At 44.7% G+C, this 24,644-nt stretch overlaps 1 protein-coding gene across 1 annotated transcript in view; it reads left to right on the top strand.

Moving 5' to 3' along the window:
* Window positions 1–24,644, top strand: part of LOC140465564 (uncharacterized) — a 148,540-nt gene that overhangs the window by 11,987 nt on the left and 111,909 nt on the right. Inside the window, exon 3 of the mRNA XM_072561106.1 lies at window positions 3,715–3,939. Coding sequence (XP_072417207.1) covers window positions 3,715–3,939 — 225 coding nt within the window. The remainder of the gene's footprint in view (window positions 1–3,714; window positions 3,940–24,644) is intronic.

The raw sequence follows: 24,644 nt of genomic DNA, 5'->3' as shown, positions 1-24,644 counted from the left end.
ATCAATGACAACGAGCATCTTGTCAAAGCCATCCCTACACTGTCACTTCTCATCTTTAAACACCCACAAAACCTCAAACAGACTATCGTTCACCTCAAACTACCCAGCTTTCAGGAGAACATCGAACAAAACACCACACGACCCTGTCATAGCAACCACTGCAAAACATGTCAGATCTTCAACATGGCTTGTACCATCACACGTGTTAACACCACCGCCACGTACACTGCAAGTACTCATGTGTCTCAGTCAATGCTGTCTATCTCTCACGTGTAGACAAGGTGCCCCTTCATCAAGTGGTTGTGTACTCTGAAAGCCAGTGCTTCCAAATAAACCTGTTGGACTAGAACCTGGTGTTGTGTGATTTTTAACTTTGTACACCCCAGTCCAACACCAGCATCTTCAAATCAAAGCAAGGGTACAGTATCCTTAAGAAAAGGAGCAGCTTTGTGACACATCCCCCTTAAAAAAAATCAATCTCCAAAAATCTGACAAAAAACTGGATCGTAGCTGAAACACACAGACACACAGTACTAACTACACCCCTGCAAACATACACAGGCACCTACAAATTCAGGCCGGGCCACACCCCCCACTGAACACCTCTGTGTCTCATTCGAGTCTCGATAACGCATCAGCAATCCCGTTTTCGTGACCTGCCACCTGCACAATTGTCAAATGGAAAGGCTGCAACAACAAGCTCCATTGAAACTGTCTGAACTTCTCCACAAATGGCAATGGGTGATGATCAGAGAATACGATTATCTCAGATACATTGCTGATATAGACACTGAAATGTTATAATGGCAACACCAAGCTCAAAGTCTCTTTATCCACCATTGAATATTTCTGTTGAACGTTCAACTTCCTGGAAAAATACCCAATGGGTCTTTCTATTCCCCATCGCCCTCCTGCAGGAGCACCGCACCGACACCCACATCACTGACATCGATAGGCACCTTCAAAGGCTTCACATAAACAGGTGTGGCTAACACTGGGGCAGTGACTAACACAGAATTGAGGCTGGCAAATGCCTGAAACTTACCCTTTATTTAACAACTCAGTGAATGGGTGATCCACACTGCTCAAATCCGATACAATCCTCTCAAACCCAGGAATGGTCGTGCTGCAACTGTTGTCAATGCTGTGGGAAATTTCCCAATTACTTTTGTTTTCACATCCCGTGGGGCCATTTGTCCATGTCCAACAACATGGCCCAGGAAGGTGACATGGACTTTGACAAATTCACCTTTCACTCGGATTACCACCAAGCCTGCCTTCTGAAGTCAATCGAACAAGTCGAATAAAACTGTAAATGTTCCTTCCATGAGTGACTAAAAATCACCAGGTCACCACGGCAGGTTGGTGTCGAGGAGAAATGGGCAGAAATGCACCAGATTGTGTTGCCGGGAGCATACAGACAGGAAGTGTTACAGGTAGCATCAGGAGGCGGTCACCTAGGTGTGAGGAAGACTCAGGCTAAGGTCCAAAATCATTTCTATTTGCCTGGACTGCACAAGGATGTTAACAAATTTTGCCATAGCTGTCATTCTTGCCAAATGGTAGGGAAGCCACAGGCAGTACTAAAACCAGCAACTTTGTTGCTAATTCCTGCATTCGAAGAATTTTTGACATGGGTTATCATTGATTGTGTAGGTCCTCTTCCTAAAACTAAAAGTGGGAACCAGTGCTTTCTAACTATAATGGGTGTGTCCACCAGATTTCCGGAGGCAATTCCATTGTGGAGTATTTAGGCCAAAAGGGTGGGAGAGGAGTTAGCAGCTTTTTTTTAATGGAGTACGGGCTACCCAGAGAGATTCAGTCAGACCAAGAGTCTAATTTTACTATTAGCCTGTTTAAAGAAGTCATGGACAACTTAGACATACAGCACTTTAAATAAAGTGCATACCATCCTGAATCCCAGGGAGCTTTGGAAAGGTGGCTTCAGACCATGAAGACCATGTTAAGAGCATACTGTCAGCCAGGGCTCCCTGATTGGAACAGGTTAACAACCTCAATCAGGGAACTCCTATTCTATGAGATCCACCTGGCTGACCTTGTTACAATCACTCCACTCCCTAGAACCCAAATTAGGGCCTCAGTTTTCTATTATATTTATTAATGACTTACAGTAATCCGGCAGTCATCCTCTTTAAACAAAATTTGTTTTTAAAGCTTACAAAAAGATATCAAAATATTCAGGTTTGAGATGAAGGCCAATGAACCTGGTGTTGTGTGATTTTTAATTTTGTACACACCAGTCCAACACTGGGACCTCCAATCATGTCCTGTTTGTGTCTGTGCTGGAGATTTCAATAAGCTATCCTGAATTACCCACCCATGAATTAAACACATTGATCAGGACTTTGGATCCAGTCCTTCAGAGTTCCCTACGTGCCCTCATCCCATGTATTTCTCATGTAGGTAACTTCTACTGCCTGCCAAAGGTACATAAAGCCAACACACCAGGACGTCCCATCGTATCGGGCAATGGGACCCTGTGTGAGAATCTGTCCAGCTATGTTGAAGGCATCTTGAAATCCATTGTACAGGAGATCCCTAGCTCCTGTTGTGACGCTACGGATTTCTTTCAGAAACTCATTATCCACGGACCAGTCGAACCGGGAACATTCCTCATCACAATGGACATTTCCGCACTCTACACCAGCATCACCCACAAGGATGACATCACGGCAACAGCCTCAGTACTCAACACCAACAACTGCTCATCTCCGAGCACCATCCTCGAACTCATCCACTTTATCCTCGATCACAACGTCTTCACCTTTGACAACCAGTTGTTCATCCAGACACATGGAACAGTCATGGGAACCAAATTTGCACCCCAATATGCCAACATCTTCATGCACAGGTTCGAACAAGACTTCTTTTCTATGCAGAATCTCCAACCAACATTGTACACCAGGTACATTGACAACATTTCCTTCCTCTGGACCCATGGTGAGGAGTCACTGATAAAACTACACAGTGACATCAACAAGTTTCATCCCACCATCAAACTCACCGTGGACTACTCTCGACTATCTGTCTCATTCTTGGACACATGCTTCTCCATCAAGGATGGGCACCTCAGCACCACACTCTACCACAAACCCATAGACAACCTCACAATGCTACACTTCTCCAGCTTCCACCCAAAACATATTAAAAACAGCCATTCCCTATGGACAAGCCCTACGCAAACACCGCATCTGCTCAGATGAGGAGGAATGTGAAGGGCACCTGTAAGTACTCAAGGATGCCCTCACAATAACAGGGTACAATGCCCAACTCATCGACCACCAGTTCCGACGTGCCACAGCAAGGAACCGTAATGACCTCCTCAGGGGACAGACACGTGCTGCAACTGACAGGGTACCCTTCGTTGTTCAGTACTTCCCAGGAGCTGAAAAACTACGCCATGTTCTTCGTGACCTGCAAAACATTATCAATGAGGATGAGCACCTCACCAAGACCTTCCCCACACCTCCACTACTTGCCTTTAAACAACCGCCAAACCTCAAACAGATCATTGTTCGTAGCAAACTGCCCGGCTCTCAGGACAATTCCATACAACCCTGTCACGGTGGACGTTGCAAGACGTGTCAGATTGTGGACATTAGATACCACTATTTCGTGTGGGAACACCTCCCACCTTGTACATGGCAGGTACTCATGTGACTCAGCCAACGTTGTCTATCTTATACGTTGCAGGCAAGGATGCCCGGAGGCATGGTACATTGGGGAAACCGAGCAAAGGCTACGACAACGGATGAATGGGCACCGCACAACAATCAACAGACAGGAGGGTTCCCTCCCAGTTGGGGAACACTTCAGTGGTCCAGGACATTCGACCTCGGACCTTCGGGTGACCATCCTCCAAGGTGGACTTCAGGACAGGCAGCAGCGAAAAGTGGCCGAGCAGAGGCTGATAGCTAAGTTCGGTCCCCATAGGGAGGGCCTCAACTGGGACCTTGGGTTCATGTCACAATACAGGTGACCACCATTGCACTATACACACACAGGCACTCCTATACACACATACACAGGGACACACATATAAACAGACACGCACACAGACACTCACACATACCCTTATAGACACACGCACTCCCACACTCACACATGCACCCCCTCATAGACTTAAGACACTCTGCACTCACCACACACACACACACATATACACTTTCTCACACTCACAACTCCCAACCCAGACAGACACACACACACTCACACACAGACAAAGACCCACATGCACACATATATTTTGTGGGGTGAATTTGTACTTGCAGAGTTACATTGTACTTTGCTCAAAAATTGCATGAATTAACGTAAAACTCTGTTATCTCACTTTTTAAAATTAGAATAAATCTAAACATTATGGTATAGACAGAGAACACAGGGGGCCAAAACCTTCAACATATTGTCTAGCTAACACCATTGTTAACAGCTAACCTGAGAATGGAACTTTTAAAAAAGGTTTTGTGATTTACACATGAAAGGAGTGAAACTATCACTGTATTCGAACAGACAATTCAGGTGTGTTTCAATGTATTTCAGATACATCACACTGTAAATATTTGCTATAAATTCTGTGCCTTACAATTGTGTCCTCCACAATCACCTGATGAAGGAGCGACGCTCCGAAAGCTAGTGCTTCCAATTAAACCTGTTGGACGAGAACCTGGTGTTGTGTGATTTTTAACTTTGTCCACCCCAGTCCAACACAGGGACCTCCAGACCATGTCCTGTTTGTGTCTGTGCTGGAGATTTTAATAACCTATCCTGAGTTCTGCACTCTTCTCTCTTCCTTTGATTCGGGTTCTCTAATTTGCCCTATAACTGAGCTCCCACCCCCCCCACCCCACCCCACTAACTTACAGCATGGTGACAAACAGTGTGGAGTCCATTTAGCGGAATCCTACACACTGGCAGTAGTGGAGAGCTGAAGGTTTCTTCAGGCTCAGCTTTAAGGAGGCTGCTGGTGCAGACAGACCACAACTGAAAGAGCTGAACTTTAGAGAACCAGACAGAATAACCTTGTGACAAGATTCTACAAGGTGAAAACCAACAGCTGAGGATTAAAGAAAAGAGCATTTCAGCCCTCATGGTTGAGTTTAAAATCCTGTCTACAGCCCTAGTTATGTGATTCACTTGGTCTCTGATCCCTCCAGACCAGGTCCTTTCTTTCCCAATACCGATGTCAATGTCTCAATTCAACCAGATTTCTCCCACACCAATTTTTGAGCCATGCATCTACCTGCTTAATCTTATCAACCCTGTGCTAATTAACTCATGGCTCAGGTAGTAATCCAGAGACTGCTACCTTTTTGGTCTTATTATTTAGTTTAGCTTCTCGCTGTTAATACTCCCTTAGCAAACTGTCTGCCCTAGTGTTATCTATGTCATTGATACGACATGGACCACAACCACTGGATCTTTACCCGCCCACTATGCAGCCTAGATGAGATATCCTGGACCCAAGCTCTGGGCAGGGAACACAACCATCGGGACTCTCAATCCTGGTCACAGAGAACAGTGTCTATGCCTTTAACTACACTATCCCCAGTTACAACAATATTTCTCTTCTCTTCCTCCCCTTGAATGGCTCCCTGCACTGTGGTGCTGCAGTCAGCTCATTCTCCCTGCAGTCCCTATTCCCGTCCACACACAGGGAGCAAACATCTTGAACCTGGTTGACAAGGACAGGGGCTGAGGCTCCTGCAACTCTACCTCCTGGATCCCTCAACCTGTCTCACGCACAACTACACTCTCCTATCCCTGATTACATAACGCTTTTCAGCTCTTTCCTAACTTCCTGCACTCACTCTGCAGGACCTCATCCCTCTTTTTACCTATGTCATTGGGACCAATATGCACAATGACCTCTGGCTTCATACCCTCCTCCTTAAGAATTTTGTGCAACAATTCAGAGATGTCCTTCATCCTGGAACCAAGGAGGGAACATACCATCCTGGAATCTCAAACACGACCACAGAAATGCCCGCGTGTGTGCCCCAACTAGCGAGTCTCCCATCACTGTCACTTGTCTGGATGTTGACTGACCCTGATATACAACAGAGCCAGTTGTGGTGCCACAAACCCGGCTGCTGCTGTTATACTCCCCTCTGAGGCCAGCCTCCTCAACAATATCCAAAATGGTGTACCTGTTAGTAGGGTCTACCACACACTCTGCCCACTGTATGCTCCTCAGTGTGTCCAACTGCTGCTCCAACTGAACAATGTGGTCTGTGAGGAGCTGCAGCTGGTCACACTTCCTGCAAACATAGTCGTCAGGGCCACCGGACTGCTTCCTGATCTACCACGTCTGGCAGGGGGAGCACACCATTGACCTAACTACTAGATTGGATGGGATTGAGGTTAACAAGGAGAAGGTGTTAGCAGTTCTGGAAAGTGTAAAAATAGGTAAGGCCCCTGAGTTGGATGGGATTAATCCTAGGATTCTCTGGGAAGCCAGGGTGGAGATTGGCACTGATCTTTATGTCATCATTGTCTACAGGAATAGTGCCAGAAAACTGGATTACAGCAAATGTCGTTCCCTTGTTCAATAAGGGGAGTAGGGGCAGCCTTGGATATTATAGACTCTCCCAGACCTGCAAAGGACCTCTGCTCTTTGACATCCTCAGGAGAATTCACACTCTCAACAAATGCTCATTCTCCACCATATCAGACATAAAATAATGTACCCACTCCTAGCACCTTTCCCTGCCAATGCAAGAAGTGCAAAACCTGCGTCCACACCTCCCCCCTCACCTCCATTCAAGGCCCCAAAGAAGCCTTCCACATCTAACAGAAATTTACCTGGAACTTCCACATACACCATCTACTGTATCCATTGCATCTGATGTGGTCTCCTCTACATCAGGAAAACAGGCCGCCAAATTGTGGAATGTTTCAGAGAACATCTCTGGGACACCCAAACCACCCCCACTGCCCTGTGACCCAACACTTTAACTCCCCCTACCACTCCACCAAGGACATGTCGGTCCTGGGCCTCCTCCATTGCCAAACCCTAACCACACAACACCTGGAGGAAGAACTCCTCACCTTCCACCTTGGGACCCTGCAACCACATGGGATTAATGTGGATTTCACCAGTTTCTTCATTTCCCCTCCCCCACCTTATCCCAGTCTCAAGCTTCCAACTCGGCACCGCCCCCTAGACCTGTCCATCTTCCTTCCCACCTATCCGCTCCACCCTCCTCTCCGACCTAATATCTTTCACCCCCACCTTCATCTTCCAATCACATTCCCAGCTACCTTCCTCCCAGCCTCCTCCCCATTCCCATTTATCTCTCATCCCTCCCGGCCCACAAGCCTCATTCCTGATAAAGGGCTTATGCCTGAAACGTCAATTCTCCTGCTCCTCGGATGCTGCCTGACTTGTTGGGCTTTTCCAGCACCATAGTCACGACTCTGGTTTTCAATGAAGCATGTGGCTCCAGAAGGCTGTCTTTCATCTCCTTTCAGTTACTTTGTGGTTAATGTGTATCTTAGTTATCTTTCCTTGTGTTTGAACCATATATCTTAATAATCTTAACTAACAAAAATGAACCAATCAAAGTCTTAGAATTCAGTTGACATCCTGCACTTTGTAGGAATTTCTCTTCTCTTCCTCTGTATGAAAATTCATAACCTGTTCCCACTATTGTGGTTTTGTTCGCCGAGCTGGGAATTGGTGTTGCGCACGTTTTGTCCCCTGTCTAGGTGACATCCTCAGTGCTTGGGAGCCTCCTGTGAAACACTTCTGTGATGTTTCCTCCGGCATTTATAGTGGTTTGAATCTGCCGCTTCCAGTTGTCAGTTCCAGCTGTCCGCTGCAGTGACCGGTATATTGGGTCCAGGTCGATGTGTTTGTTGATTGAATCTGTGGATGAGTGCCATGCCTCTAGGAATTCCCTGGCTGTTCTCTATTTGGCTTGTCCTATAATAGCAGTGTGTTGTCCCAGTCGAACTCATGTTGCTTGTTATCTGCGTGTGTGGCGACTAAGGATAGCTGGTCGTGTCGTTTCGTGGCTAGTTGGTGTTCATGGATGCGGATCGTTAGCTGTCTTCCTGTTTGTCCTATGTAGTGTTTTGTGCAGTCCTTGCATGGGATTTTGTACATTACATTGGTTTTGCTCATGCTGGATATCGGGTCCTTCATCCTGGTGAGTTGTTGTCTGAGAGTGGTTGTTGGTTTGTGTGCTGTTATGAGTCCTAGTGGTCGCAGTAGTCTGGCTGTCAGTTCGGAAATACTCTTGATGTATGGTAGTGTGGCTAGTCCTTTGGGTTGTGGCATGTCCTCGTTCCGTTGTCTTTCCCTTAGGCATCTGTTGATGAAATTGCGCAGGTATCCAATTTTGGCGAATACATTGTAGAGGTGTTCTTCTTCCTGTTTTTGCAGTTCTGGTGTACTGCAGTGTGTTGTGGCCCTTTTGAACAGTGTCTTGATGCAACTTCGTTTGTGTGTGTTGGGGTGGTTGCTTTTGTAGTTCAGGACTTGGTCTGTGTGTGTGTCTTTCCTGTATCCCTTTTGGTGAATTCTCCGTTCGGTGTTCTCTGTACCATCACGTCTAGGAATGTGAGTTGGTTGTCCTTTTCTTCCTCTCTACATTTCACCACAAAGGTATACAGGAAAGACACACACACAGACCAAGTCCTGAACTACGAAAGCAACCACCCCAACACACACAAAAGAAGTTGCATCAAGACACTGTTCAAAAGGGCCACAACACACTGCAGTACACCAGAACTGCAAAAAGAGGAAGAAGAACACCTCTACAATGTATTCGCCAAAAACGGATACCTGCGCAATTTCATCAACAGATACCTAAGGGAAAGACAACGAAACGAGGACATGCCACAACCCAAAGGACTAGCCACACTACCATACATCAAGAGTATTTCCGAACTGACAGCCAGACTACTGCCACCACTAAGACTCATAACAGCACACAAACCAACAGCCACTCTCAGACAACTCACCAGGACGAAGGACCCGATACCCAGCATGAGCAAAACCAATGTAATGTACAAAATCCCTTGCAAGGACTGCACAAAACACTACATAGGACAAACAGGAAGACAGCTAACGATCCGCATCCATGAACACCAACTAGCCACGAAAAGACACAACCAGCTATCCTTAGTAGTCACACAATGAGATGACAAGCAAAAAGAATTCGACTGGGACAACACACTACTATTATAGGACAAGCCAAACAGAGAACAGCCAGGGAATTCCTAGAGGCATGGCACTCATCCACAGATTCAATCAATAAGCACATCGACCTGGACCCAATATACCGGCCACTGCAGCGGACAGCTGGAACTGACAACTGGAAGCGGCAGATTCAAACCACTATAAATGACGGAGGAAACATCACAGAAGTGTTTCACAGGAGGCTCGCAAGCACTGAGGATGTCACCTAGACAGGGGACGAAACGTCTGCAACACAAATTCCCAGCTCGGCGAACAGAACCACAACAACGAGCACCCGAGCTACAAATCTTCTCCCAAACTTTGAACCTGTTCCCACTGGCCTAGCTCCAAGCCTCAGATTATTCTCCATTGTTTTGATGTCCTCCTTCAAATTCTTATCCTCGATTAAACTGCACCAAAGTTCATCTTGAAGCCCTGGTATCATTCTGGAGAATCTGTACCGTGACATTCCAAACAGTCCGAAACCTGGATCTCTTGTTTTGGCACTGCCAGACCTAAGATCCTTTTCTCAATGGTTCCAGATCCCAATAGCGGAGAGATTAATTTTCCTGATAATATTTGACACAGAAACACTGCTCTCCTGAAAACCGACTGTCCTGGGAATTTTGATGTCAACATTTACAATGTAAAATGTCAACACAAACCTGTCCCTATCATGATACTCTCCTGCCTGTGACTTTAACGAGACATAGAGATCTACAGCACAGAAAAAGGCTCTGGCCCAGAGTAGGGACTGAATTCTATCTGTATTCTTTGAGTGAATTATAGTTCACTGATAACCCGACTTCAGTTAAAGACCACACTTGGATTTAATTTCACGTGGCAATGCTCCATGAGATGGATTAGTTCCACATCAGGTGCATCGATGTGCACTTTCTCACACCAACTGTGACAAATTGGGCGCACCTATGACATAAATTACACTCTTGGAATTTTAATTCTGTAAGTATCCACTGTCTGTAGCGATCTTGTATTTGTAGCTGTGGCCCCAGTAAACAGCATTCACATCTCTGAGCCAAAAGGTCATGAGTTCAAATCTCTCTCTAGAGATATGAGCACAGAGTCAAGGCTCAAAAACCTGAGGGAGTGCTGATTGTTGGAACTGCTGTCTTTCAGAAGAAAGTTAAAGCCAGATCTCATCTCCCCTTGGGTAAGCAATGGTTACCATGGAGCTATTCAAAGAAGAACCTGGAAGCTCTCAGCCAACAAATGATGACATTGCTGTTTGGGGGACATTGCTTTGCCCAAATTGACCGTCCTATTACCTCCACCAAAACAATAACTATACAACAAATATATTCACATTGTTCTGAAAGTTGCCTGATAAATGCAAATTATTCTCTCTCTCTCTCAGTGCTGCTTTTACAGGTGGCAGTATTTTTCAAACTCCTTCCAAGGTGGAGCTGCAGCATCCTCTAAAATGTTTTCCATTTTCAGACCGTTTCATTTCTTTCACAGGCCCACTTCCTGCCTTCCTGTCAGCCCACTAGCTCCTCCCTCATGGTCACTTTCAAGCCTGCTCTCACCAAATCATACCACCCAGCCTTTCTCTGTTCCAGGCTTCCCATCACCATAACCTGCTTTCAGGCACTCTGCCCCACTGCATATCCCCTGATCGAGTACCCTCCCTCCCCCACGGTTAGGGACTCGTGCTCCCTTGGTCTTTCATGTGAGGATCACCTTTATTCTGAAATACTTTCAGACTTCAGGTTGGGGGGCAAAGTCAGACGGTTTTCTATAAAAACAGAATTTGAATCCTGGCTTCACAAACAACAGCAGAGAATAAAGAAACCATATCAAACCTTTAAATGAGGCCTTACCAATTATTAATCGAATATCATTTGTAGTGAGATCTGTCTGTTTTGTAATCATTCTATAAACCTATTATTACTGAGGTTGGAGGGAGAAATAAGTCTGTCCTCATTCTGGTGAGCAACATTTATTAACTATTTACACTTTGTGCTTCAATAATTAGGGAACAACATTCTTAAAATCTTGCAGACTCAATCTGAATTTTGAAAATGTCGCCTCTCACAGGCATCACTGATATTGTGTAGTATTGATTAGCATAACGAGACTTACACATTATCCTACATTGTTTAATTCAGAACAATTTTCAGTATAGGTTCAATTGTCACACCATTTGGGCAATGTGGATTATTGGCCATCTTCATGTCCGATTATTTGCAGGAAGCAGGACAAATCCAATCTAGTCCCCAATGTTCTGGATGTGACATGAGAGTGACTGTGTTGATGCCAAGGTGCCATTTGACAAAGCTGGCACAAAGTGCCCTGTCCAAACTGAAATCAGGAGGAATCAGGGGATAACTTTCTCTGGTTGGAGGTGTGATGGCTGGCTGTCACTCAGCGACTGTTCCTCTGCGACTGTCCTCGGACCAACCATCTGCTTCATCAATGATCTTCCCTCTATCATAAGGTCAGAAGTGGGGATGTTCACTGATGCTGGTGCAATGTTCACCACCATTCACATCATTGAAGCAGGTCATGGCCAAAGAAGCAAGAACTGGATAAATTCTTGTCCCTCTTGGATGCAGAGGTTGTGGGCTCCATAAGTATTTCTAGGAAGAGGCTTGGAGAGCTGTTGCAGTGCATCAAGCACATGGTGCACACTCCAGCCACATTATGCTGATGGTGGAGAGAATAAAAGTTTAAGTTGATGGATAGGTTATCAATGAAATGATCTGCTTTGTCCTGAGGTATCAAGCTATTAAATGTTGCTACAGCTACATTGATCAAGACAAGTAGATAGCACTCAAACACATGCTCGACTTGTGCCTTGTTGATGGTGGTAACATTGAGAGTCAGAGGTGAGTCACTTGTGATCGAATTCCCAACTTGCTCCTGGAGCTATGATATGTAAGTGGCTGGCCCAGCTTTTGGTCAATGCCCCAGGATATTTATGAGGGATCTGTGTGTGTGATCTGTAAGGCTTGGGTTGATAAATGGCAAGTAACATTTATATCACCTGAGTACCAATCTTCAATAAAAGGGAATTTAATGATCTGCCTTTGACATTCAATGCTACCAATAACTCCCACTCTTACAGACCACACCGACAGATCCCTCATAAACACCCTTCCAGACAGTGACGAAAAAAAATCAATATTGGCCCTTTTTAATCTCCCATTTATGTTCATCACAAGCAGCATTTCTGTTTCCTAATTTCCAGTTTCATTTGGGGGTTTGAGTTCCTTTGTGATGTTTGTGGGGGTTTTAAGTCTCGATCAGGTGAAATCACATGGAAAGCCAATGCTATTATTTTTGAGGTCACACCACATACCTTTTTTTATGGATGTAGGTTTATTATAATCCTTCTTACACCCACTCCATCCTCCATTAAGCTATGTTTTCTGAACAGTTGTATAACTCAATGAAGCCGTCGGATCTTGCATTTATTTTTATTGATGTAACACCTTTACTTAGAGCGGTTAGAATGTGGAACTCACGACCAGAGGGGATACATGAGGTGAATAACATTGCTGCATCTAAGAGGAAAGCTAGATAAACACATGAGGGAGAAGGAATAGAAGGAGACATTGATCGGGTGAGATGAAGGAGCCTGGGAATAGGCTCATGTGGAACATGGACATTGACGTTGGTCAGTTGTGTCATGTGACCTATTTCTGTGCAGTAGATTCGACACAATTCCTTGTAAATTGTCTCCCTTTTATTCAACCTGTCCTCTGCTACATTTCAGCACAAATGTGTAATTATCCTCAGGAACTTCCCTGAAATAATCCCCTAACATGGCTCCTATTCATACACCCATCAAAGATATTTCCAAACAATGTGTCCATTGCCATTTTCAAGCAGCTGTAGCTCCCTCATGCAACGTGCCAGAGTGACCTCTTGAACCTGGCCTCAACCTTTAACCTCCTTCTAAATAAAACTCATACGTGAGGAATAAGAGAATGATCAGGGAGAAGGGAGGGCCGATCAGTGACAGTGTAGGACACTTGTGCGTCGAGTATGAGCAGAAAAGGGAAACCTTAAATTAGTTTTTTGCTTTGGTTTGCACTACAGAAAGGTACCTTATTGTGAATGAGAACTTTGAGGAGCTAGGATATAGGCTTGAACAGATCGAGATTGATGAAGTTGATGTGTTGGACATTTTGGTGAACATTAAGATTGATGAGTCCCCAGGGGCAGACCAGATTTAACCTCGGTTGCTCTGGGAAGTGAGAAAGGAGGTTGCTCGGCCGTTGGTGAAGATCTTTGCTTCCTCACTCTCCACACAGTCATACTGGAGGTTTGGAGGGAGGCAAATGTTCCTCTTTTCAAGAAGGGTAATAGGGAAATCCCTGGCAATTACAGACCAGTCAATCTTACATCTGGTCAGCAAGATTTTTGAAGGAGTTCTGAGGGATAGGATTTATGAATATTTGGAAAAGCATAGCATGATTAAAGGGAGTCAGCATGGCTTTATGAGGGGCAGGTTGAGACTATTTAATCTAATTGAGTTCTTTGAGCAGGTGACAAGACATGTCGACGAAGGTCGAGCAGTGGATGTGATGTACATGGACTTCAGCAAGGCACTTGGTAAGGTTCCCTATGGTAGGCTCATTCATAAAGTCAGGAAGTATGGGACACAGGGAGATTTGGTGATCTGGATTCAGAATTGGTTGGCAGACAGAAAGCAGAGTCTCGTTTAGAGTGGTGCTGGAAAAGCACAGCAGTTCAGGCAGCATTAGAGGAGCAGTAAAATCAGCGTTTCAGGCAAAAGCCCTTCATCAGGAATACAGGAAGCAGAGAGTGGTTGTAGATGGAAAGTATTCTGCCTGGAGGTCAGTGTTGTGTGGGGTCCCGCTGGGCTCTATTCATGGGCCTCTGCTCTTTGTAGATTTTATAAATGATTTGGAGGAGGAGATTGAGGGGTGTGTTGCCAAACTTGCCGATGACACAAAGGTTGGAAGTGCTGTTGATAGTATTGAGGGCTATTGCAGGCTATAGTGTGACATTGACAAGATGCAGAGCTGGGCTGAGAAATGGCAGATGGAGTTCAACCTGGATGCATTTTGGAAGGTCAAACTCAAATGCTGAATATATGATTAAAGACAGTATTCTTGGCAGTGTGGAGGAGCAGAGGGATCTTGGTGTCCAAGAACATAGGTTCCTCAAAGTTGCCACTCAAGTGGATATGGTTGTTAAGAAAGCATATTGTGTTTTGGCTTTCATTAACAAGGGGATCGAGTTTAAGTGCGACGAGGTTTTGCTACAGCTCTACAAGTCCCTGGTGAGACCACACTAGGAATATTGTGTCCAGTTCTGGTCACCCTACTGTAGGAAAGATACAGAGTTTTTGTAGAGGGTGCAAACAAAGGTTTACCAGGATGCTGCCTGGACAGGAGGGCTTGTCTTATGAAGAGAGTTTGACTAAGCTCAGATTTTCTCTCTGAAGAGAAGGAGGAAGAGGTGTGACCTGATCGAGGTATACAAGGTAATGAGAAGCATGGATAGAGTCAATAGCCAGAGACTTCTACCCAGGGCAGGATTGACTGGGCCGAGGGGTCATCGTTTGAAGATATTAGGAGGAAGGTATAGAAGAGACGTCCGAGGTAGTTTCTTTATGCAGAGAGTTGTGAATGTATGAAATGTGTTGCTAGCGGTGGTGGTGGAAGCAGAGTCAGTCGGGATATTTCAGCACCTGCTGGACATACACGTGGACACCAGTGAATTGAGGGGGGCATAGGTCAGGTTATTTTATTTCACATTAGGATTAATCCTCGGCACAGCATCGTAGGGTGAAGGGCCTGTTCTGTGCTGTACTTTTCGATGTTCTATGTTCTAAAACACAACATTCTCAGCTTCATCTGCTCCCTGTGAAAACCTGACAATCCTCTGTGTAAAGAGATCCCTTTGTTCACACTCGGCCCTGATATGGGAGTGGGAAAAGAAGTGAATGTGTGGGTTTATTATCACATCATTGAGGTGATGGGCCATCTTTCCAGCAATAGCCTAAACCTGAGCCACTTCCCGAAAGGCTGAGTCACGGCTGGAATGGCGACCTGTTCGGAAGCAGCAAGCGGGAAATGGAACTAAAAGGAGAGTGAAAAGGATTGATCAGAGGAGCCTCAGAGAAATGTTTCAGTCTGTGTGCAGTCACTCTCTATCACACCCTTTCCCACACCCTTACCCAGAGGGCATGGATAGTGTTTGAGCTGCCTGTCTGGGGATGGTCTGGAGGTGGCAGATTGCCAATCCAGGCAGCCTGAGGTACCCCAGTGGCTGCAGGTTTCCCTCCACAATATTGAGCTGGTGGCTGTGCCCATTTTCTTTCAATAAAACCTTCTATAAATGCTGAGAGAATGCTTCAAGAAGGAAGCTACCTGTCTCTCCCTTACATTGGCATGGCAGGGTGCAGCTCCTTCTCATAGAATCCCCACAGTGTGGAAGTAGGCCATTCAACCCATCGCAAACCTCCAAAAAGCATCCAACTCAGACCCACCCCCATCCCTGGAACCCTGCGTTCCCCATGGTTAATCCACCAAGCCTGCACATCTTTGGATTATCAGAGGAAACCCACACTGACATGGGGAGAATGTGCAAACTCTACACAGAGAGTGACCAGAGGGTTGAATCGAACCCAGGTCCCTGGTGGTGTGAGGCAGCAGTGCTAACCACTGAGCCACCGTACCACCCTCATACTGACTCAGTATTTCTGTACTGCTAGACCTCACAGTTCCTCAGGCTTCGAAAGCCCAGCCACCATCCTTCACTGTCCAGTCAGCATCCGCTCTGGACCATTGATTGGTGACTGCCCTTTACAGTGCAGCTTGGGGAAACTCAGTTTGAGCACCGAACTCAAAAGGGAATATCTTACCATCGAACGCAGGAAAGAAACAGCCTTTACCTCTTCACCTGAACAAAGTGTTCATAATTTTAAATACCCTCATTAAATCTTTCCTAACCTTTACAGCTCTGATTGAACGAATCCCAATATTTCAGAAATAGTTTATGGGAATGACATCATCTTTAAAAATCTATACATCTATCAGAGTTTAAACATACATAATGGGGTATCCATAATATTGTTACACTTTCTGCAATATATCTTGTATGCTATAACCCTATCGGTGAAACCAGAAATAGTGATGGGCCATTTGTGTGACTTTATTTATTTCCACTCAAAATATTTAAGTTCTATGTTTGCACCCTTCAGTCTCTCTGTTGAACCACTGTATTTTCCATTAAGTGTGCACTGTCATTCCTATTTATTTCTGCAAAGATTCGTGCATCATAGTTTCCCTCCTACATCAGCACCCTTTCCATCCCATCTACTCAGATCTGAAGGGCAGGGGGTTTAGGGGATACTGTTGCAGAGGTAAAGCTTGCATTTCCCAGCATGACCTCGTGTATATGGGAGATAGTGAGTGAGGAAGAGAGAGAATATATCTGTTGGAGTGAGGGTGAGAGAGTATGTGTGTGTGAGTAGGGGAGAGCAGGATAGAGGGTATGTGTGATGGACAGAGAGTATATGGATGAGGGAGAAAGGGTGTGTGCAAGAAAGGGAAGGAGGGATATTGAGGGCATGAGTATGTGTGTTGGGAGGAGGAGAAAGGAAGGAACAGGAAATTTGGCAGTATATGGAAATGAGAGAGCAAGAGAGTGAGAAGGAAGGAGGGAGAGGGAAGAACGTGCAGATGAGAAGGAAAAAGTGTGTGAACCTTGAAAATTAGAGTGAGCCAAGCACTCACAACCTTTCCTTCCTCTTCCTCCCTTCTCAAAAACCTGATCTACACAGCAGGGGAGAAACCCCAAATTAACCCACTTTCAACCCCCAATATCATTTGACGACTTCCAAGGCTAGTCCAGAGTGTACATCAATGAAAGTGAACAAAGATTAGTGTAAAATAGCCCAACTCCTTGGCGACACTCTTTCCCCTTCTTTGTGATCAGGGCTTGGGCCTACTCTGGGGGTCTTTTTGTAGATCTGCTTGTTAATTGAAAAGAAAAAAAAATCTGAGTTCTATGTTGGCACTTTTTCATGGCCATTTTTTATTATTTATTTGTTAATTTAATTATTGGTTTATTGTTTTGGAACTTTTCTCTTCTGAAATTCATGTTTTCTGTTTGAAATAAATCCACGGAGGTCGGTATCCCATCACCAAGTCCCCCTTTGTTTACATATGCAAAGGACATGGACTCTGACCAGCTAGCTCAGAGCCAGTCCCTCCAGGCCGCATCTGGAGTATTGTGTGCAGTTTGGGTCGCCATATTATAGGAAGGATGTGGAGGCACTGGAACGGGTGCAGAGGACGTTTACCAGGATGTTGCCTGGTATGGGAGGAAGATCGTATGAGGAAAGGCTGAGGCACTTGGGGCTGTTTTCATTGGAGAAATGAAGGTTTAGGGGTGACTTAATAGAGGTGTACAAGATGATTAGGGGTTTAGATAGGGTTGACCATGAGAACCTTTTTCCACGTATGGAGTCAGCTATTACGAGGGGGCATAGCTTTAAATTAAGGGGTGGTAGGTATAGGACAGATGTTCGGGGTAGACTCTTTACTCAGCGAGTTGTGAGTTCATGGAATGCCCTGCCAGTAGCAGTGGTGGACTCTCCCTCTTTATGGGCATTTAAACGGGTGTTGGATAGGCATATGGAGGATAGTGGGCTTGTGTAGGTTAGGTGGGCTTGGATCGGCGCAACATTGAGGACCAAAGGGCCTGCACTGCGCTGTATTTTTCTATGTTTCTATGTTTCTATAACATAGGACTAATAAATTAAACTGCATTTATTTCAATGCAAGGGGCCGAACAGAGAAGGCAGATGAACTCAGGGCACGGTTAGGAACATGGGACTGGGATATCATAGCAATTACGGAAACATGGCTCAGGGATGGGCAGGACTGGCAGCTTAATGTTCCAGGATACAAATGCTACAGGAAGGATAGAAAGGGAGGCAAGAGAGGAGGGGGAGTGGCATTTTTGATAAGGGATAGCATTACAGCTGTGCTGAGGGAAGATATTCCCGGAAATAGGTCCAGAGACATTATTTGGGTGGAACTGAGAAATAAGAAAGGATGATCACCTTATTGGGATTGTATTATAGACCCCCCAATAGTCAGAGGGAAATTGAGAAACAAACTTGTAAGGAGATCTCAGCTATCTGTAAGAATAATAGGGTGGTTATGGTGGGGGATTTTAACTTTCCAAACATTGGCTGGGACTGCCATAGTGTTAAAGGTTTAGATGGAGAGGGATTTCTTAAGTGTGTACAAGATAATTTTCTGATTCAGTCTGTGGATGTACCTACTATAAAAGGTGCAAAACATGACCTACTCTTGGGAAATAAGGCAGGGCAGGTGACTGAAGTGTCAGTGGGGAGCACTTTGGGGCCAGCGACCATAATTCTATTTGTTTTAAAATAGTGATGAAAAAGGATAGACCAGATCTAAAAGTTGAAGTTCTAAATGGGAGAAAGGCCAATTTTGACGGTATTAGGCAAGAACTTTTGAAAGCTGATTGAGGGCAGATGTGCACAGGTAAATTGACAGCTGGAAATGGGAAGCCTTCAGAAATGAGATAATAAGAATCCAGAGAAAGTATATTCCTGTCAGGCTGGTAGGTATCGGGAATGCTGGATGACTAAAGAAATTGAGAGTTTGGTTAAGAAAAATAAGGAAGCATATATCAGGTATAGACAGGATAGATCGAGTGAAAACTTAGAAGAGTATAAAGGCAGTAGGAGTATACTAAAGAGGGAAATCAGGAAGGCAAAATGGGGACATGAGACAGCTTTGGCAAATAGAATTAAGGAGAATCCAAAGGGTTTTTACAAATATATTAAGGACAAAAGGGTAACTAGGGAGAGAATAGGGCCCCTCAAAGATCAGCAAGGCGGCCTTTGTGTGGAGCCACAGAAAATGGAGGAGATACTAAATGAATATTTTGCATCAGTATTTACTGTGGAAAAGGATATGGAAGATATAGACTGTAGGGAAATAGATGGTGACATCTTGCAAAATGTCCAGATTACAGAGGAGGAAGTGCTGGATGTCTTGAAATGGTTAAAGGTGGATAAATCCCCAGGACCTGATCAGGTGTACCAGAGAACTCTGTGGTAAGCTAGAGAAGTGATTGCTGGGCCTCTTGTTGAGATATTTGTATCATCGATAGTCAGAGGTGAGGTGCCGGAAGACTGGAGGTTGGCAAACGTGGTGCCACTGTTTAAGAAGGGTAGTAAAGACAAGCCAGGGAACTATAGACCGGTGAGCCGGACCTCCGTGGTGGGCAAGTTGTTGGAGGGAATCCTGAGATCCAGGATGTACATGTATTTGGAAATGCAAGGACCGATTCGGGATATTCAACATGGCTTTGTGCATGGGAAATCATGTCTCACAAACTTGATTGAGTTTTTTGAAGTAACAAAGAAGATTGATGAGGGCAGAGCAGTAGATGTGATCTATATGGACTTCAGTAAGGCGTTTGACAAGGTTCCCCATGGGAGACTGATTAGCAAGGTTAGATCTCATGGAATACAGGGAGAACTAATCATTTGGATACAGAACTGACTCAAAGGTAGAAGACAGAGGGTGGTGGTGGAGGGTTGTTTTTCAGACTGGAGGCCTGTGACCAGTGGATTGCCACAAGGATCAGTGCTGGGCCCTCAACTTTTTGTCATTTACATAAATGATTTGGATGTGAGCATAAAAGGTACAGTTAGTAAGTTTGCAGATGGCACCAAATTTGGAGGTGTAGTGGACAGCGAAGAGGGTTACCTCAGATTACAACAGGATATGGACCAGATGGGCCAATGGGCTGAGAAGTGGTAGATGAATTTTAATTCAGATATATGCGAGGTGATGCATTTTGGGAAAGCAAATCTTAGCAGCATTTATACACTTAATGGGAAGGTTCTAGGGAGTGTTGTAGAACAAAGAAACCTTGGAGTGCAGATTCATAGCTCCATGAAAGTGGAGTTGCAGGTAGATAGGATAGTGAAGAAGGCATTTGGTATGCTTTCCTTTATTGGTCAGAGTATTGAATACAGGAGTTGGGAGATCATGTTGTGGCTGTATAGGACATCAGTTAGTCCACTGTTGGAATACTGCATGCAGTTCTGGTCTCCTTCCTATCGGAAAGATGTTGTGAAACTTGAAAGGGTTCAGAAAAGATTTACAAGAATGTTGCCAGTGTTGGTGGATTTGAGCTACAGGGAGAGGCTGAACAGGCTGGGGCTGTTTTCCTTGGAGCATCGGAGGCTGAGGGGTGACCTTCTAGATGTTTACAAAATTATGAGGTGCATGGAGAGGATTAATAGACAAAGTCTCTTCCCTGGGACCGGGGTGTCCAGAACGAGAGGGCATAGGTTTTGGGTGAGAGGGGAAAGATATAAAAGAGACCAAAGGGGCAACTTTTTAACACAGAGGGTGGTACGTGTATGGAATGGGCTGCCAGAGTAAGTGCTGGAGGTTGGTGCAAGTGCAATATTTAAGAGGCATTTGGATGGGTATATGAATAGGAAGGATTTGGAGGGATATGGGCCGGTTGCTGGCAGGTGGGACTAGAATTGGGTTGGGATATCTGGTCGGCATGGACAGGTTGGACCGAAGGGTTTTTATTCCATGCTGTACATCTCTATGACTCTATGACTCAATGAACAAAATGTTCATTCAAAACAGACCACAAAGAGTTAACACTTCACAGTAAGTCTCTCTCTCTCTCTGTGTCTCTCTCTGTCTGGCTCTATCTCAGGTGGCAGCGGCTTCTCAGTTTATTCTGTCCATTTCACCCTTTTTTTGGAATAAGTCATAGTTTTGGAATAATTTCCCCATGCCTGTCTCTCACATGCACACTATCACAATCATTCAACGATTCAAACAGAGTGTCCTTTAAAATATCAATTAAAATTCAACAATTTGCCCAATTCATGCAAAAGGATTTAACAAAATGCCCAATTTATCTGCGTGGCTTCCAAACACTAGGAATCATTTTCCTGATCAGATATTATCTCATACATAGTCTGAAAGGGAGAAGTCTTTCCAACTGCACCGAGGGACTGTCCCGTTGTAACTTATGACTCCGTGCTCTTCAAAATAAAAATCAACCGGCCTTGTCCTCCTTTCTCTATAACCTCATAACTTTAACCGATCATATTAACACAATGGAGTGTCTAATATCTCATAATTTCCACTGGCCATATTAACACAACTGAGTGAGAAAATTACCGAGACTCCCTTCCATTTTCAATGATCTAAAAGGTTCTCCTGTCCATATCTGATAGAGTCAGTTCTCTGTGTGGAACACAGAAACACCAAGGTCACCCCACAGTAAACAAAGAGACATTTCAGCTGGAAACATAAACAAAAAGTCTCACATTTCAAACGGCCATATTAAACAAAACATATCAAATTTCAACAGACGATATTAAACAAAAACAGAACAGACTTAAATTTACCTAAAACTGACGGACCAAATGGTCCTTTTTAACCCTTCAAGGGACAAGTCTCACTCGGCAAAGGGGCAGATCATCTCTTGGGACACAAGGAGTGGTCTGAAGGTAAAATACCTAAGGGACCCCACCACAGGGTTGAGTCTGACACAAACTTTCGGTTGTTTAATCAGCCTAGAGAAATGTTCCCTATGTTGGGAACCGAGTCACGGCACCAGATGGGAACTTGGGAATTCTCGGACCACTCAGAGTTTGTAAAGTAGCCCTCTTGTATTGTTAGCAAGCCAGCTGAGAGATCAATAGGCAAAAAGACGAGATACTCAATCAGATAGGACTGATAGGTTATCTCTAATTCTCAGGAGAGAGGCAGCATAATTTGTACCCTGAATGTGCACAATCATATCATTTTTCTCCAATTCCCACTGTATAATGTTTCTCGTTTTGATTAGATTCTCATGAGGTAATTCATACATTCGTGTTGTTTTGCATGTAAAATAAACAATTCTGTAAATGTGGTGTTATTGTGTCACTGAGATAATACCGAGGTTACAATCTGTATTACGTTATAGTGACACTCTGGGAAACAGGCAGTTACTTGATTCTGCCAAGATTCATCCATTCATTATTCCATTCTCATGGTCACTGTGCTTGGCCATTTTAAAAGGCAAGTAATTACTGTGAAAAGGAGACTTACAAAGTGGAGGATCTTAGCTACTATTTCCCTAATACTTCATCCCTCTCACACATATTAGACAAGGCTGGATAACCTCTCCTTTACTGGCTGCTGCATTACAGTTAATAGAAATATGCCAAGGGCTTGAATTTCTACATGGAACTGCAATGTAGTTCCCATCACGGAGACATGGTCTAGAGAGAATCAGGAATAGGGACTTCCCATTCTGAGGTACAGGGTCTACAAGAGGACAATCCTGTATGCAAGTGTGGAAGGGCTGCTGTGGTGTCGGTTATTGTGGGGAGGAAGGATGATCTCTTTGATGGGTCGTCAAATGGGAGACTTCCAAAAGAGGGTTGAAAAGGGTCCAAGCTGGGTACATACCCATGAGAAATAAATCTTGGCTATCCAGAGCGAGCGGACCCTGGATGACTAACGATATTGATAAGAACATGAAGAAGAATGATGAGGTATATGATGTAAACCAGAATGGAAAATAGCAATAAATATCAGAAAGGGAATCTCAAATGCAGGAGAGAGCTTAAGGCTACAACAAGGAAGGCTCAGAGGAAGCATAAGGTGTGGATGGAGGGCTGTTCTCAACATAGAGAGTAAAATGTCCTTCAATCATTTTAATAATAAAATATTAGTGAAGGATAGAGTGGGGCTGTGAGAGAAGGGGAAAACATTTTGCTTCATGACCATTTTGTTGACAGAAGCCTGTCTATCCCCAGCTAAAAGAGAGCCTTCCCATAATACCATTGATGGCTCATGTTAGCTCTACCCAGGAACTGACTGTGAATGGGACATTACCGAATTGGAGGGAACACATTCTCTAAACAACCCGCTAATGAGATTGTCTCCCTCACAATGTCACAGCACCTCCAGAAGCCCCGAAAACTCTCCCTGTCTCTATGAGATCCCAGCTGACACAATACTTCCACAGACAAAATGTCACCAAACTAATCACTATGGATGAGCTGAGCCCTGTGAGACACTGTGGACAGGGTGATACTGAATCGTCAATCAATGGTCTTTGATTAGCGAACCTCCTGTTGCCATTGTTTAACTGATGGATACTGGTTAAACATTGTTAGCTCTCTTTCAATACAGTAAAACTATCCACTGTAATTAAAACTGTATTGTCTTACAATCAGCTATCAACCTCTTGTATCCCTCTAAAACCTGGATATGCCTGTACTTCAGGGAATAGGCTGAGACTCCTCTGTGTAGCGTGACTATTCTGTGTATGTTTCGATCTTTAGCTCCTTCTCATGATAACATGAAATAAAAAAAGCATGTCAATGTTGTGGTTGTGTTCGCCGAGCTGGGAATTTGTGTTTCAGACGTTTTGTCCCCTGTCTCGGTGACATCCTCAGTGTTTGGGAGCCTCCTGTGAAGCGCTTCTGTGATGTATCACTATAAATGCCGGAGGAAACATCACAGAAGCGCTTCACAGGAGGCTCCCAAGCACTGAGGATGTCACCTAGACAGGGGACGAAACGTTTACAACACAAATTCCCAGCTCGGCGAACAGAACCACAACAATGAGCACCCGAGCTATAAATCTTCTCACAAACTTTGAGAGTGTCAATTTTACAAGGTCTGAGTACGAGCTACATTTGAAATTGGACAATTCTTTGACAATTTGGCGTTAGTTAGCAGGTCCCATTACTTAGTATGGGGATCAGGACCAGACATAAATTTCACAAATGTTACCATTTGCGTGATCCTCCCGTCAGCCAGCGTACCTGTACTGGAAGAGGACACATGACAAGGCAAGAAGTAAAACAGCAAAGATGCCTAAATTTTTAAGTTTACAAAATTGTTTCAAAATGTGGTCACTTGCGTGATCCTCACCTGAACCAGCGTACTTGTAATGTAAGAGGACAGACAACTAGGTAAGAAGGTAGACTGGAAAGATCACCTCAATTTAATCCCTGCTACATTTTTCATAATTCTGCTCTGAGCATGATACTGAGCTGAGCCAGTGATTTAGTGCTGTAAGAGAATGCACGGCCAGTGAGAGGGAAGATTGGAGAGATCTATCCTTTAAATTTCTCAGGTTCAGAGTAGGGAGACCATGGGAACTTGACCAGGCCGCCTGTGCTTGTCTTGTTTATTCAGTGTCCTGTCCTGTCGGTGTGTCCTCCCTGCTTGTCCTGTCCTGTCTGTGTTCATCCGTGCTGTACTCTGTACTTTGTTCCCAGTGTGACTCCTCACAGGTAAATGGGATTGTGGGACTCGATACTGTCCAGAGAAGGACTGCCCCTGGGAGGACCGGTCTAACTTGTCCTGCTGGGGTGGGTGGTGCGCGGCCACTGACCCTCTCG

This window comes from Chiloscyllium punctatum, chromosome 42 (genome assembly GCF_047496795.1).
Source record: "Chiloscyllium punctatum isolate Juve2018m chromosome 42, sChiPun1.3, whole genome shotgun sequence".
Taxonomy (NCBI): Eukaryota; Metazoa; Chordata; class Chondrichthyes; order Orectolobiformes; family Hemiscylliidae; genus Chiloscyllium; species Chiloscyllium punctatum.
This window is presented reverse-complemented; position numbering and strand designations above follow the sequence as displayed.